This window comes from Erinaceus europaeus, chromosome 4, assembly GCF_950295315.1.
Source record: "Erinaceus europaeus chromosome 4, mEriEur2.1, whole genome shotgun sequence".
NCBI classification, from domain to species: domain Eukaryota; kingdom Metazoa; phylum Chordata; class Mammalia; order Eulipotyphla; family Erinaceidae; genus Erinaceus; species Erinaceus europaeus.
In genome coordinates, this window is record NC_080165.1 from 99944710 (window position 1) to 99960014 (window position 15305).

General features: G+C 48.3%; 1 protein-coding gene across 1 annotated transcript; it reads left to right on the forward strand.

Annotated features, from left to right (window-relative positions):
- The first annotated feature begins 353 nt into the window (after positions 1–353).
- Positions 354–12233, forward strand: C1R (complement C1r). Its single transcript, XM_016193762.2, has 11 exons — positions 354–500; positions 1153–1381; positions 3088–3280; positions 3823–3969; positions 4071–4267; positions 4517–4664; positions 4764–4885; positions 5947–6025; positions 6358–6513; positions 9334–9408; positions 11015–12233. Coding segments are annotated over exons 1-11 (2118 nt in total). The 5' UTR covers positions 354–498; the 3' UTR covers positions 11785–12233.
- The last annotated feature ends 3072 nt before the right edge of the window (positions 12234–15305 follow it).

The window sequence follows — 15305 nt, forward strand, 5'->3', positions numbered from 1 at the left end:
GCCTGAGCTTGTAGAGATGGAAAGGAAGGCTTTTTCTTTTCTTTTTTTTTTTCTTTTTCTTTTTTTTTTTTTTGCCTCCAGGGTTATCATTGGGACTCGGTGCCTACACTATGAATCCACTGCTCCTAGAGGTCAGTTTTTTCCATTTTATTGCCATTGTTGTTACTGGATAGGACAGAGAGAAATTGAGAGAATAGGAGAAGTAGAGAGAGGGAGAAAAAGATAGACACCTGCAAATACGGGCCCTTCCCCATATGGCAGGCAGGTGGCAGCACTACCAGCCAGTTCAAAACCAAAACTGAATTCAACTCAAAACAAGAATTTTTTTTGTTGTTTATGCAAATCGATGGTTCTCTGCAGCATTCCTCCGGGAATGGCTCCCCCTCTTCCCCCCACAGTCATCCCCTCCCTCTCCCTCCCCTGCATGACCGCTCTCTCCCTCAACGCCAAGCAGACTCTGTCTGGGAGAGCCGAAGACTCACAAACAGGCCCAGAGAAATGTGAGTGGGGCTGGTAGAGGGCAGGGGAGGCCAGGAGGGAACAGCCAGAGGGAAGACCAAGCTTCTGCAAAGGTTCTGGGAGACCAGGAACCCCCCCCCCAACCCCAAGCCTTATCCATCCCAGTACACAAGTCACTGGCTGACACACCCTCCAACTGTGCTCCTGAGGATAAAAGGAGACCTTAGCCATATAGAAGGTGGTGACCACCTTTGCTCCTCTTACCCAGCTGAGGAGTAGCAATAATGGGAGTCCTGCTGGCCCAGGAGGGGTGTTCTCTTTGCATAGCTCCAGACCCCAAATGGGTCTGCTGGGATCCCTCCAGGAAGGCAGCTGTGCTCACATGACTGGAGACCCTTTGGATAAACTATAACTGGCACCCCTCCAGCCAGCCTTGCTCTGGGAAGGGGAGGCAGGTGGAGACAGAGGACAGGAAGTTGGTGACCTCTTGACTGGACACTGGCCCGGGGAGCTCATCCAACACAGCGACTGCCTGTCCACTGCCCCCCTCACTCCTCCCAGCATGGCAGAAAATGAAAAGGGCAGAAAAATGCCCAGCAGTCTGGCCATCGCACCCCCACCCAGGCACAGCCCCCCAAACCACAAAGGAGCTGGGTATCCCAGCCCTCCAAACACCCTCTTTCTTTCTGGCAGGTGGCTCCTGTGGCTGCTGGTGTCAGTCCTGCTCTGCAGGGCAGAAGGCTCCAACTATATCCCACAGAAGCTCTTTGGGGAAGTGACCTCCCCCCTGTACCCCAAGCCCTACCCCAGTAACTTTCAGACAACCTCCGTGATCACAGTCCCCTCAGGGTACCGGGTGAAGCTTGTCTTCCGACACTTTGACTTGGAGCCTTCAGAAGACTGCTTCTATGACTATGTCAAGGTAGGAGGGACATGGAAAAGGGGTATCTCTAGAGCCCCAGTACTCCCCTCCATGGACTCTGCCAGTCCTGGAGGAGCTGATGGCTGGGGGGTGGGGGTGCTCTGAGAGCCATCAGATGCCTTAAAGGGAGTTTCTGTGGGTCTGAAACCCTGGGCCATGACCTCCAGGGAGATTGGGGTGGTGGACACAGAGAAGGGAGGGCCTAGACCCAACTTTCAGGAAACATTTGGCCTACAGAGTCAGAAAAACCTTCCCCACCTGCTGACTTCCAGTTTGAGAAACTGCAGCTCCCAGTCTCCTGGTTTCTGTGGAGGAGATGGCCAGGGCTGTCTGGCCTGGAGGAGGGGAGAGACTACCTGTGTGGTGGCCACATAGCTCTCAGCAGGGACAGTGGGCTCTGTCCTCTTACCACACAATCACCAAGGCTGCCTCCCTGCCTACCTCCATCTTTCTGGAACCAATAAAACTGAGACTCCAGAGTCAAGGAGAGCCTACACTTCCAGTCCACAATGCTCTCAGGAGATTCCCCCTCCCCTCAGGTTATGAAAGGGTGACACCAAAGTCACAGGTCTTTCCAGCCCAGAGTACTTGATAAGGTGGCAATGCTGGAGATGGGAACTGGGTGGTAAGCAAAGTAAGGAATGAATGCCAAGAGAGGGCAGGCTATGGGGGAATGACTTCTGCTTTTGTCTGCATAAAGATATTTGTTTGGTAATGAGAGGGATAACCAGAGTATCACTCTAGCATGTGTGTTTCTGGGTGTTAAATTTGGACCTCATGCTTGAAAGTCCAATGCTTTATCCACTGCACTGACTTCTGCTTTCTGAGAAGCTGAAGGATCTGTGAGAAAGGAGATATGGGGAATTAGGCAATGCTAAGATGGCAGACCCCAGAGACTCATGCTCAGCCATGTTCATCAGGAGGCCTGACTAGATATGGGTGATTCAACCCTGGTGCAGTGGAAAAACAAGATAAAAAAATGAAGCAGATGGTGGTCCTAGAAGTAAGGTAGTAGATAAAGCACTGGACTCTCAAGCATGAGGTGCTGAGTTCAGTCCCTGGCAGCACATGTAGCAGAGTGATGTCTGGTTCTTTCATTCTCTCCTCCTATTTTTCTCATTAATAAACAAATAAAATCTTTTTTAAAAAAAATGAAGCAGATGAAGCTGGCTTTACAAATGAAGGGATGGTGAAGGCTGGTGGAGACAACCAGAGTATGTCTGGACATGGGAGAGGGTGGGATTGAAGAAACATGCTGGGGAACAAGAAACAGAGCAGGGGCCATGTACCAGGCACAGGGTGATGTGCCAACAGTTGTCTGATGGGGCACTAGGGGGATACCACCTGCAAGCGGGAGACCCACAGGAGGCTGTGCCAGCACTGTCCCCTCTTTGGGACAAGAGAAAACAGACTCAGGGCCAGGTGGTGGCACACCTGGTTGAGTGCACATATTACAGTGCACATGGATCTGGATTCAAGCCCCCAGTCGTCACCTGCAGGGGGAAAGATTTGCGAGTCATGAAGCAGGGCTGCAGGTGTCTCTCTACCTCTCTCCCTTCTATCTCTCCTCCTCCTCTCAATTTCTGGCTGTCCCCGTCCAATAAATAAAGATAATAAAAAATGTAAAAAAGAGAGAGAAACTATTCCTGCTGGGCAATGTCTTCTCAGCAGAGCTTCCTCCTACCTCCCTCTTTTTCTTCCTCCAGATCTCAGCTGATAAGAAAACTCTGGGGAGATTCTGTGGGCAGCTGGGGTCTCCCTTAGGCAACCCCCCAGGAAATAAGGAGTTTCTGTCCCAAGGGAACAAGATGCTGCTGACCTTCCACACAGACTTCTCCAATGAGGAGAATGGCACCATCATGTTCTACAAAGGCTTCCTGGCTTACTACCAAGCTGTGGGTGAGTGGCTTCCCTTTTTTCTGACCACAGGCATGTTAAGTGTGCATGTGAGGAGGGGGTGGGGAAGCAGAATCTTGACTCCAAAGAATTGAGAAGCCTGGCTCTCGTGCTGTTTCCCCTCAAGCAAACCAGTTTTTCAGAAGAGACCCATCAATAAGTGCTCTCACCCCCTCATTGGGCAAGAAGGATCTTTTCTTTCTTTCTCTCTTTCTTTCCTTCTTTCTTTCTTCCTTTCTTTCTTTCTTTCTTTCTTTCTTTCTTTCTTTCTTTCTTTTACCAGAGCACTGCTCAGCTCGATTTATGGTGGTGCTGGAGATTGAACCTGGGACTTCAGTGCCATAAGCATGAAAGTCATTTGCAGAACCTGTGCTATCTCTCTGGCCCTTGGGTGAGAAATTTCTAGCTTATACTAGAGGCCGGGGGGGGGGGGGCAGGTGACCTGGACTTGGTCTTGAGTCCTCTGCTGAGAGGGTTCTCTGAAACTAGCACCACCACAGCAGCCCCTGACAGGAACTGACCCCTCTTCCCTGGCTCCCTTCCAGACCTCGATGAATGTGCTTCTCAGCGCAACTCAGTGGAAGAGACCCTCCAGCCCCCCTGCCAGCACTTCTGTCACAACTACATTGGTGGCTACTTCTGCTCCTGCCGCCCAGGATATGAGCTCCAAAAGGATGGCCATTCATGTCGAGGTGAGGCTGGGATGGTATAGGAGGGTGGCAGGGAGTGAGTCAGGGCAGGCTCGCTGGCCTGAAGGTCTCCTGGTAACCCCCTGTCTGGGCTCTGTTCACAGTGGAGTGCAGCAGCGAACTGTTTACAGAGCCTTCAGGCTACATCTCCAGCCTGGAGTACCCCAAGCCTTACCCTCCCGAACTGCGCTGCAACTACAGCATCCGGGTGGAGCGAGGCCTCAATATCCACCTCAAGTTCTTGGAGCCTTTTGAGATTGATGACCATCAGCAAGTCCACTGCCCCTATGACCAGCTCCAGGTATGGTCATCTTGGAGAGAGTTCTTCCCCCTCCCCCTCTCCATGTGGGGTGGCCCCTCTCTCCAGCAAGGGGCAGAGGTGGGGCCTTGGGTCAGTGGTACATCAGGGCTGGGCCCGTTTCCATATAAGTGAGGCCTGAGATCTCTGTCTCTATCTAGCTAAGCACAACGACAGCCAGGCTCCCACCTGTTCTGGCCAAGTGAGAAAGGTGTCTAAAAAGAGGAGGTGACCTTTTCTCCTTCTCCCCAGATCTATGCCAATGGGAAGAATATTGGGGAATTCTGTGGAAAGCAAAAGCCGTCTGCAATTGACACCAGTAGCAATGCCGTGGACCTCCTGTTCTTCACAGATGACTCTGGGGACAGCCGGGGCTGGAAGCTGCGATATACCACTGAAAGTGAGGTCACCCAGGGAGCCTCCCTCACTGGTCCTCAGTGGGATGGGCAAGAAGCAAGAGCAGCCCTGAAATAAGCATGTCCTCTGCTCTCCCCAACAGTCATCAAATGCCCTCAGCCCAAGACTCTAGACAAGTTCACCATCATTGAGAACCTGCAGCCCCAGTATGAGTTCCGAGATTACTTCATTGCCAGGTGCACACAGGGCTACCAACTCGTGGAGGTAAGAGCCTGGGACTGAGGAAGGAGAACCAGCCCCATATCCACAACTAGGGCAGGGGTGTCAACCCACAGTCAGTTCAGACTCAGCCCCAGGTGGACTCAGTAATGGCTCAACTGAAAGGACCAACTAGTCTACCAGCTCTCAAACTTGACTACACTTTGAAAGCCACAGTTAAAAAAAAATGCTGATATCTGGGTTCTCCCAGATTGATCCCCTTGGTCTGGGTATCAAGATTAACTTAAAGCGACTGGGTGATTCCGGTGTGCAGCCAAGTCTAAGAACTATTGACTGAGCCCAGTGGTTCCCTGCAAATGCAGGGGTGGAGGTGGAGGGCAAAGAGTCTCTCACTTAGTACCACAGGGATGGTGCACAGCAGGGACTAGGACCACAGTACCTTGTGTCTTGCTCCATAGCAAATGGGACACCTGGTTGAGTTCATATGTTACAATGTGCAAGGGCTTGGGTTCAAGTCTCTGATCCCTGCCTGCAGAGGGGAAGTTTCGTGAGCAGTGAAGCAGTGCTGCAGGTGTCTCTATGTTTCCCCCTTCTGTCTCAATTTCTCTCTGTTTCTACCCAGTAAATAATAAGGAAAGAAAGTAAAGAGAGGGAGAGAGAAAAAGGAAAGGAGGGAGGAAGGATGGAAAGGAGGGCGAGAAAGAACAAAAGAGAGCTGTGGTCTAGGGGAGAGAAGGCGGTACAGGGTCAGCCTTGCAGGACTCCAAATGGAAAGAGACGGAGGACTCCTTCAGGGCAAAACCTTTGGTTCCAATAGAGAAAATGCCCAACCTTGTTATTTTCTTAATTACAAACTGAAGAGTTCCACTGGTGCAAACAGAAAAGAGTCCAGAGAGAGGACTGATTTTTTAATCTAACATTCTGATTCCATGTGTCTATATGATACTCGGGGCTGACAGAAACCAAAAGGGAGGAAGACAAAAGAGCCATGTGATGGGATGCTGAGGCCTGAGAGCTTGAGCCCTTCTGCTCCCATGTGGGTCTAGGCAAGGAGGAAACCATAGGGTGTCCTTGTCCTAATGGTACTTCTTCCTCTGCTCAAACAGGGAAAGCAGGTGCTGCTGTCCTTCACAGCTGTCTGCCAGCATGATGGCACATGGCACCGAGCCATGCCCAGGTGCCAGAGTAAGTCACAGCTCAGGGGTGTGTCACTCCCAGGGCCTGCCTTCCCTCAGCCCTGGAGACCAACGTTCAGAATGTTCTGGACTGTCTTTCCATGAGAGCCCCTTCCCCAGCTCATCCTTCAAAGCTCAGCAGGAAGGGTGGGGTATTCCCCAAGGCCTAATTTCATCCCACCCAACTCATGTCCTTTGCATGTCCCTGATGCTAGCTCTCTGAAGTTCTCACCTTAGTCTGAGGGTCCCTTCCTATTCCGTGAGCAAATAACTCTCATTCCTCCTACTGAAGTTCCAGCACCATCACTCTCAGCCCTCCTGTATCCCTGTGCTCTCTCCTAGTCAAAGACTGTGGCCAACCCCAGAAGCTGACAAATGGCGCCTTTAGTTACACCTCAGCCAAGGGGGTGAACACCTACCAGGCACGGATCCAGTACTACTGCCATGAGCCCTATTATAAGATGCTGACCAAAGAGGGCAGCAGCGAGGCAGAGCGAGGTAAGGGTCTGTGGCAGAGACCAGTGGGGGGTGGTCTCTTCTTTCCCACCTGCTCTAAACAGATGAGGCTTCTTCCAACAGAATCAGTAGGAATAAATACCAGGATGACTCTCTGCTCAGGGCACTGGCTTCCAGGGTCTGAGGCAGGATGCCAAGGGGTATCTCACCAGGGCTGTAGGAGGCATGTGAGCTGATACAAAGAAAGACTTGCCCTACATAAACTGTCAGAGTGCCCTCTCACCACCAGCAGCACCACTACTGCCACTATCACTGAATTCACTCCTGCTACCGAAAACAGGAATACCACCATCACCATTACGGACCTGGCAGTGGGACACCCCAGTAGCCCACCCACACCACCCTCATGGTGCTATGTTGTGGTTTTACAGAGAGGTTTTTAAATGACTTTCAATCTCACTTTAACATTTTTTTTATTGCCACCAGAGTTATAGCTGGGGCTTGGAGCCTGCACTAGGCTGCTCCCATAAGCCATTTTTTCCTTTATTTTTTTTTCTTTCTATCTATTTTATTTGATAAGACAGAGAGAAATTGAGAGGGGGGGTAGAGAGGGAGCAAGAAGAGAGACACCTGCAGACCTGCTTCACTGCTCCTGAAGCTTCCCCCCTACAGGTGGGGATCAGGGGCTCAAACTTGGTCTCTTGAACCTGATAATATATGTGCTGACCTGGGTGCATTACCCCTACCTTTTTTTAATAAAAGAAATCACATGAGCACTGGTGAAACAGCTCACTTGATAGTGTGCTGCTTTGCCTGCGACCTACACTCCAGGCTGGCCTTCACCACATTCTAGAGCTTTGGGCTGTGGTCTCTTTCATTCTCTCTGCCTCTTTGTCTATCTCTAGCTGAAAAAGTCATTCCATAGCAATGAAGCCTCAATGATAACAGAAAGAAAAATGAAGCAATTACCTACTTTAGTTTGGAAAGATGCAAAATAAGGAAATACTTGTATATGGGTTATAGTTGGAATCATCTAAGAACTGGGATCTGAAGTCAGATATCCCTTTGCATCTTGGTCTAACACTGAAAAGTTATGTGACCTTAAACTGAGGGGTAGCTCACCTAGTAGGGTACATACCCAAGACCCAGGTTCAAACCCCAGCATCACATGAGATTACTGCAGTACCAGGGGAAGGTCCAATGTTTCTCTCCCTCTCTCCCTCTCCCTCTCCCTCTCTCTCTCTCTCTCTCTCTCTCTCTCTCTCTCTATCTCTCTCTGAAGTAAAATTAATGGAAAAAAGTTGGCATGGTCCACTGGGCCAGGCACAGATGTGGATGGTAGGGCACTGGACTTTCATGCATGAGGTCCTGAGTTTGATCCCCGACACCAAATATACCAGAGTGATGCTCTGCTTCTATCTACCTACCTACCTAATAAATTTCCAAAATAAAATTGCACCGGGAGTGGTATAAACTGACATATATAAGGCCCCATGGCTTCAAAGACAAAACAAAAAACACAACAACAAAAAAAGCTATGGGAGTTGGCGGTAGCGCAGCAGGTTAAGCGCACATGCACAAAGTGCAAGGACCGGTGTAAGGATCCCGGCTCGAGCCTCCCCCCCCCCCCCCCCCGGCTTCCCACTTGCAGGGGAGTCACTTTACAGGTGGTGAAGCAGGTCTGCAGGTGTCTGTCTTTCTCTCTCCCTCTCTGTCTTCCCCTCCTCTCTCCATTTCTCTCTGTCCTATCCAACAATAATGACACCAGTAACAACAATAATAACTACAACAACAAAAAATAACAAGGGCAACAGAAGGGAAAATAAATAAATAAATAAATATAGAAAAAAAAAAGCTCTACAGCCTTGTGCAAATTATTCAGGCCCAATTTCCTTATCTGTAAAAGAAGCATAATCATGAAAGTGTCACAATGGCACTTCAGTAAGACAAAGTGGAGGGCCAGGCGGTAGCACACCAGGTAGCACACCAGGTTAGGTGCAAGTAGTACGAAACACAAGGACCCGCACAAGGATCCCATTTCGAGCTCCGAGCTCCCCACCTGCAGGGGAGTTGCTTCACAGTGGTGAAGTGGGTCTGTAAGTGTCTATCTTTCTCTCCCCTTCTCTATCTTCCCCTCCTCTTTAAATTTCTGTCTGTCCTATCAACAACAACAAAAAAGAAAGAATGGAAAAAATGGCCGAGTGGTCTGGGAGGTGGCACAGTTGATAAAGCTTTGGACTTTCAAGCATGAGGTCTTGAGTTCGATCCCTGGGAGCACATGTGCCAGAGTGATGTCTGGTTCTTTCTCTCTCTTCCTATCTTTCTCATAAATAAATAAATAAATAAAACCTTTAAAAAAGAGAAAAGAAAAGAAAGAAAGAAAGAAGGAAAGAAAGAAAGAAAGAAAGAAAGAAAGAAAGAAAGAAAGAGCCGCCAGAATCAGTGGATTAGTGCAGGAACTGGGCCATAACCCTGGAGGAAAAAAAAATAAAAGTGGAGAAGGTGCCCAGCCACCAGCAAGGCAGACTGTCAGCATCCAGAAAGTGGAGCTTCCATTTCTCTGCAGCCTGCTGCAAAGATACAACCACTGGTAACATCTGGAAATTTTGTTTCCCGATTTCCTACCAACTTTCTCAAGCAGTGTATATACAGTTGTATATTCCAGCTGTTAGTCAGTTGTATGGAGTCTTCTTGACTCTACTGAAATCCATCCTGTGTATCTGAAGCTCTCCCCTTGGTCCTTGCCCAGAGTGGCTGCAGATGCCCACCTTCCTGCCCACACACACAGTGCTCACCAGCCCCTGCCTTCTGCTCTGCTGCCCACCATGCCCAGCCTGACAACACCTTCCCTCCTTCCCACAGGGCTGTACACCTGCACTGCCCAAGGCCTCTGGAAAAATGAGAAGACTGGAGAGAAGCTTCCTCGATGTTTGCCTGGTGAGTGATACCTGTGAGATCCTCCTTGATGACCTGAGGGCCTGCAGGACATGAATGGAGAGACTCTCTAGCTTCAAGTCAGAGGAAGACAGGAGGCCTGAGGGAAAAGGGAGAGCAGGAAAGAGGGTACAGAGGGCTGGCAGTAGCACCAGAACTACAGCATTTTCACTGAGCAGATGGGAAACCAGGGAATAAAACAGGCACAGGATTGGGCTAGGGGAAATAACATAGTGGTTATGCACAAAGACTTTAATTCCTGAGATTCCCAGGTCCTAGGTTTAATTCCAGGCACCACCATAAGCCTGAGCTAAACAGTACTGTGGAAATAGATTAATTAACCATCAGAAAGACAGCCTACTAGGTCAGAGACATTTATTGCCATGCACCCAGCCCAGGTTAAAGCCCTGGCACCACATGGGGGGCCTTCAGTGCCGTGATATCGCTGTCTCTCGGCTGTATGAAAAAGCACCAGGCTGTGCAAAAATGAAAAAAAGAATATTATAAAGATAGATAAAGGAAGAAAGAAGGAAAGGAAAGAAGGCGAAAAAGAAAAAGAAGTGAAGGGAGGAAGGAGGGAAGGGAGGAAAGAAGGGAGGGAGGGAAGGAAGGAGAGAAAGAGAGAGAGGAGCCAGGGAATGATGAACCGGTTGAATGCACACATAACCATGCACAAGGATCTGGGTTTGAGCTGCCAGTTCCTACCTGAGGAGGGGAAACTTCACAAGCATTGAAGCAAAGCTGAAGGTGTCTCTCTCTCTCCCTCTCTTTGTCTTCTTCCTCTCTTAATTTCTCTCTGTCCTACCAAAATTTAAAGAAAGAAAGAAAGAAAGAAAGAAAGAAAGAAAGAAAGAAAGAAAGAAAGAAAGGAAGGAAGGAAGGAAGGAAGGGAGGGGGAGCGGTAGCACAGTGGGTTAAGCGCACAAAGTATATGGGCCAGCATAAGGATCTCTGTTTGAACCCCCAGCTCCCCACCTGCAGGGGGGTCGCTTCACAGGCAGTGAAGCAGGTCTGCAGGTGTCTGTCTTTCTCTCCCCCACCTCTGTCTTCCCTTCCTCTCTTCATTTCTCTCTGTCTTATCCAGCAACAATGACAGCAATAATAACAATAATAATAACAACAACGACGATGAACAACAAGGGCACAAAAGGGAAAAAATAGCCTCCAGGAGCAGTGGATTCATAGTGCAGATACTGAGCCCCAGCGATAACCCTGGAGACAATATAATAATAATAATAATATAAAGGAAGGAACAGCGAGCAAGAGATAGAGGGAGGAAGGAAGCAAGGGAAAGAGAAAGAAGAGCCAGGGGGTGATGTACCAGATTAAGTACACATCACCATGCACAAGGAGCCGGGTTCAAGTGCCCAGTCCCATCCTACAGGGGGGAAGCTTGACAAGCAGTAAAGCAGATCTGCAATGTCTCTTGCTCTCTTAATCTCTCCCTCCCCTCTCAATTTCTGTCTGTCTTATCAAAAATTATTTGGAAAGGAGAAAAAGAAAGACACAGAACAAGAATAGGAAGGAGGGTACTGGAATGAGGTGGGGAGGGACCAGCAAGAGACTTGGCTGCCCTGACCTGCCCGCTGTCCTCCTCCCCTCTCCCCAGTGTGCGGTAAGCCGGTCCACCCGGTGGAGCAGAAGCAGCGCATCATTGGTGGCAAGAAGGCCGAGCTGGGCAACTTCCCCTGGCAGGCGTTCACCAACATCCACGGCCGGGGTGGGGGGGCCTTGCTGGGTGACCGCTGGATCCTCACAGCCGCCCACACCCTCTACCCCAAAGACGGCCAGAGTCATGACAACACCTCTGTGCATGTGTTCCTGGGCCACATCACAGTGGAGGACCTGGAGAAGCTGTCCCACCACCCTGTGCGCAGGGTCATCATCCACCCAGATTACGTGCAGAAGGAGGCAGACAACTTCGAGGGCGACATTGCCCTGCTGGAGCTGGAGCGACCTGTCACCCTGGGTCCCTACCTGCTCCCCATTTGCCTCCCCGACAACCAGACTCTATACGACGAGGGCCTTATGGGCTACGTCAGTGGCTTTGGCATCATGAAGAGCAGGCTCTCCCCAGACCTCAAGTTTGTCCACCTGCCCGTTGCCAGGCGCCAGACATGTGAGAGATGGCTCCGGCAAAAGCAGAGAACAGATATTTTTTCCAAGAACATGTTCTGTGCCGGGGACCCGACCATGAAGCAGGACGCCTGTCAGGGGGATAGCGGAGGGGTCTTTGCCGTGAACGATGAGGACAATGACCGCTGGGTGGCCACGGGCATCGTGTCCTGGGGCATCGGGTGTGGCAACGGGTATGGCTTCTACACAAAACTCCTCAACTACGTGGACTGGATCAAGAAGGAGATGGAGGAGGAGAACTAAACCCAGAGTTCAAGGGCTCAGAATCCAGAAGGCAGCATGCCAGAAAGTAAATAAATACACCTACCTGGCTAGTTGCTTACAACCACTAGGAATCCATATTAAAAATCACTCATGCAGAAAGACACTGTGTGAAATCAGTCCTTCTCTATAATCTCACCCCGGGGTTGGTCGGTGGAGCACCCAAGAGAACACACATATGACAATACCCAAGGACCTGGATTCAAGCCCCTAGTCCCCACATGCAGGCGGGATGCTTCTCAAGTTGTGGAACAATGCTGTGGGTATCTCTCTTTTTCTCGCCCTTTCTCCCTTTTCCTCTCAATGTATGTCTATCTCTATAAAAAATAATAAAATAATCCCACCCTACATTCTTCACCTGAAACAACCCAAAGAGCACCTCCCCACTGTTAATAACAGTAATAGTAGTAATAATAAATTTATGTGGAGTGTATGTTAGCTTTATTTGCTTTACTTAATGTTTCATGAATCACTGTCCCATCTGCATAGAACAAACTTCTTGGATGGGGGCAGATAGCATAATGTTTCTAGAAAAGACTCATGCCTGAGGCTCTGAGGTCCCAAACTCAATCCCCAGCACCACCAACACCATACTTCTAAAAAAGAAAAGAGCATCTTATCCATGAAGAAGGTTCAATGGGTAGAGTGCAGGATTTAACTAACCAGGACTAACATCCAGCACCACATATGCCAGAATTTTGTTCTGGGCTGTCTTTGTCTCTATCTATCTCCTGTGAAGCAAATAAAATAGACTTTTTTAAAGGAACTCCCAAGAGCTGCACAGAATGAAAGTCTTTTAAAAGCAGACAAGGGAAGAGGGAAAGAAATTTCTCAAATAGTGAGTGATTTCAAGTCAAGTCCCCTTGGGGATCTATCAGGCAGGGATCTATCAGGCAGACCACCTCCCTGGTGCTGACCAGATGGGCTGGTTTAAGATCCTACCTGGCCAGAGAAACTGAAATTAAGTCAGATATTGAGTCTGAGTTTGATGGCATGGGCTTAGCACAGGTGACTCCATTGGGGACTAATTTCACTGGGACCTGTCATGTCTTCTTTAAAAGAGTAAGGAGAAAGACAGACTAGAGCTTCACTGTGGCATATTCAATGTCAAAGACTGAATTTAGGGGCTCAGGTTGGAAGAAAGAAAAAAAAAAAAACTACCCACTGAACCACACTATTACAACTTGTTGTTATTGACACCAGGGTTACTTTTAGGACGTGGTGTCCACATAATGAATCCACCACTCCTAGCATACATTTTTTCTCTCCCTCCTCCCTTTTTTTTTCTTTCTTTTATTTGATAGGACGGGGAGAAATTAAGAAGGAAGCAGGAGATAGAAAATGGGAAACACCTGTAACACTGCTTAGCCACTTGTAAAGCTCCCTGCCCACCCACACACCCTCCTACCCCACCATCAGCAGATAGGGATTGTGGTCTTAAACCTGGATCCTGGGGGCCGGGTGGTGGCACACCTGATTGAACGCACTTGTTATAATGCGCAAGGACCTCGGTTCGAGCCCCCCGTCCCCACCTGCAGGGGGAAAGCTTCACAAGTGGTGAAGCAGTGCTGCAGGTGTCTCTCTGTCTCTCACCCTCTCTAGTCCTCCCTTTCCTCTCGATTTCTGACTGTCTCTATCCAATCAATACATAAATATAATAGGAAATTTTTTTTAAAAACCTGGATCCTTGCATATGATAACATGTGTGCTTAACTAAGTGTGCCACCATCTGGCCCCCTATGACATCTTTTTAACAGAGGATATAGTTCAGTCACTATCATTGTCCTTTTCAACTTTTACTCTGATATTCAATTAAATAAAATTCTTCCTACATAAAATTTTATGAGAAATTCCAACATGTAAGATGAGTTAAAGAAGTATTTAATCAGCATATAAAACACAAATAAGGTCATTGCGATAGTGTGGCTTTTATAAGAAACATATGTTTGGCCATTCAAATAGCCAAATTATATTTTTCATGGATGTTTGGTTTTCCTTCATGCCTCTTGGCTCACAGCACACCAAACCCATGGAATTTCCTGAGAAGTAAGAGCAATGGGAACATCTTTGAGGGCTTATTTATTCTTATTTCTATGAGAAAGGGGTGGGGAGGGAGGGAGAGGCAGTGCTAAGTTATTTACATTGCTGGGGATAGACCAGGACTCTTCACAAACAATGGATGTGCTTCACCCACTGAGCCACCTCTCCCACCCTGGAGCATCTTTTGTTATTACACATGGTCTCCTAACCTCATCTCCTGAAAAAGGCTTCAGAGCCATGAAGGTATAGTGGGTATCCTACTGATGACAAGGCCCCATCCATCACAACTAGGTTTATGTTATAAAGCAATGCTTGGAAAGTACCTAAGGATTCAGGCTGGGTGTCAGGAGAATCAGTCAAAAGCAAAGGACTGGAACTTTTCATCCTACTATTGACTTCCAGGGAGGAGGACCTGGTGATGGAGCCAATCACATATGGCCAAAGTTAGGCAACCATGCCTGTGTAATGAAGCTTCCATCCAAATATACATAAATTAATATAAGATTTTTATATAAAATATGTATCTTAAGGGGATATCTAGGGCTGGGGAGACAACATAATGATTATGGAAAAGATTCAATCCCCAGCATCACCATAACCAGAGCTTAGCAGGGCTCTGATATCTACCTATCTTATTAAAATGAAATAAATAAGGTGGGGAGATAACATAATAGTTATGCAATAAGACTTTCCTGCCTGTCTCCAAAGTCCCAGGCTCAGTTCTCAGCACCACCAGAAGCCAGAGCTGAGCAGTGCTCTGGTAATAATAGTAATAATAATAAAGCAAAATAAAATGAGACACAACTAAAAATAAATAAATAATATAAATAAAATAAATAAGGTATTTAAGAGCTGCAGGGTACGGAACCAGAACATTTGTATGTCTGCCACGCTAGACCCAAAATTTCTTCATTCAGGCCCTTGTCCTATGTACCTCTTCATCTGTCTGCTGGTTCCTACTTGCTTTGTAGTCAACTAGTCACTAGTGAGTAAACAGTTTGTTCTGAGAGTCAATACAGAAAATCAATGGACCCTTGGGGGCTGGGTGGTAGCACAGCAGGTTAAGTGCACATGGCACAAAGTGCAAGGACGGGCACAAGGATCCTGGTTCGAGCCCCCAGCTCTCCACCTATAGGGGGGTCACTTCAGAAGCGGTGAAGCAGGTCTGCAGGTGTTTATCTTTCTCTCCCCCTTTCTGTCTTCCCTTCCTCTCTCAATTTCTCTCTGTCCTGTCCAATAACAACAGCAGCAATGGCAACAATAACAGAGGTAACAACAGAGGCAACAAAATGGAAGAAAGTGGCCTCCAGGAGCAGTGGATTTATAGTGCAGGCACGGAGCCCCAGCAATAACCCTAGAGGCAAAGAAAGAAAGAAAGAAAGAAAGAAAGAAAGAAAGAAAGAAAGAAAGAAAGGTTAGGCTAGGAGTATGGATTGACCTGTCAATGCCCATGTTCAGTGGGG

Excerpts from the sequence above, each read along its gene's own strand:
- C1R (XM_016193762.2), top strand. Across the intron at positions 3,281-3,822 it reads GGCTTACTACCAAGCTGTGG|ACCTCGATGAATGTGCTTCT; the intron begins GTGAGTGGCTTC and ends GCTCCCTTCCAG. Across the intron at positions 4,665-4,763 it reads GCTGCGATATACCACTGAAA|TCATCAAATGCCCTCAGCCC; the intron begins GTGAGGTCACCC and ends TCTCCCCAACAG.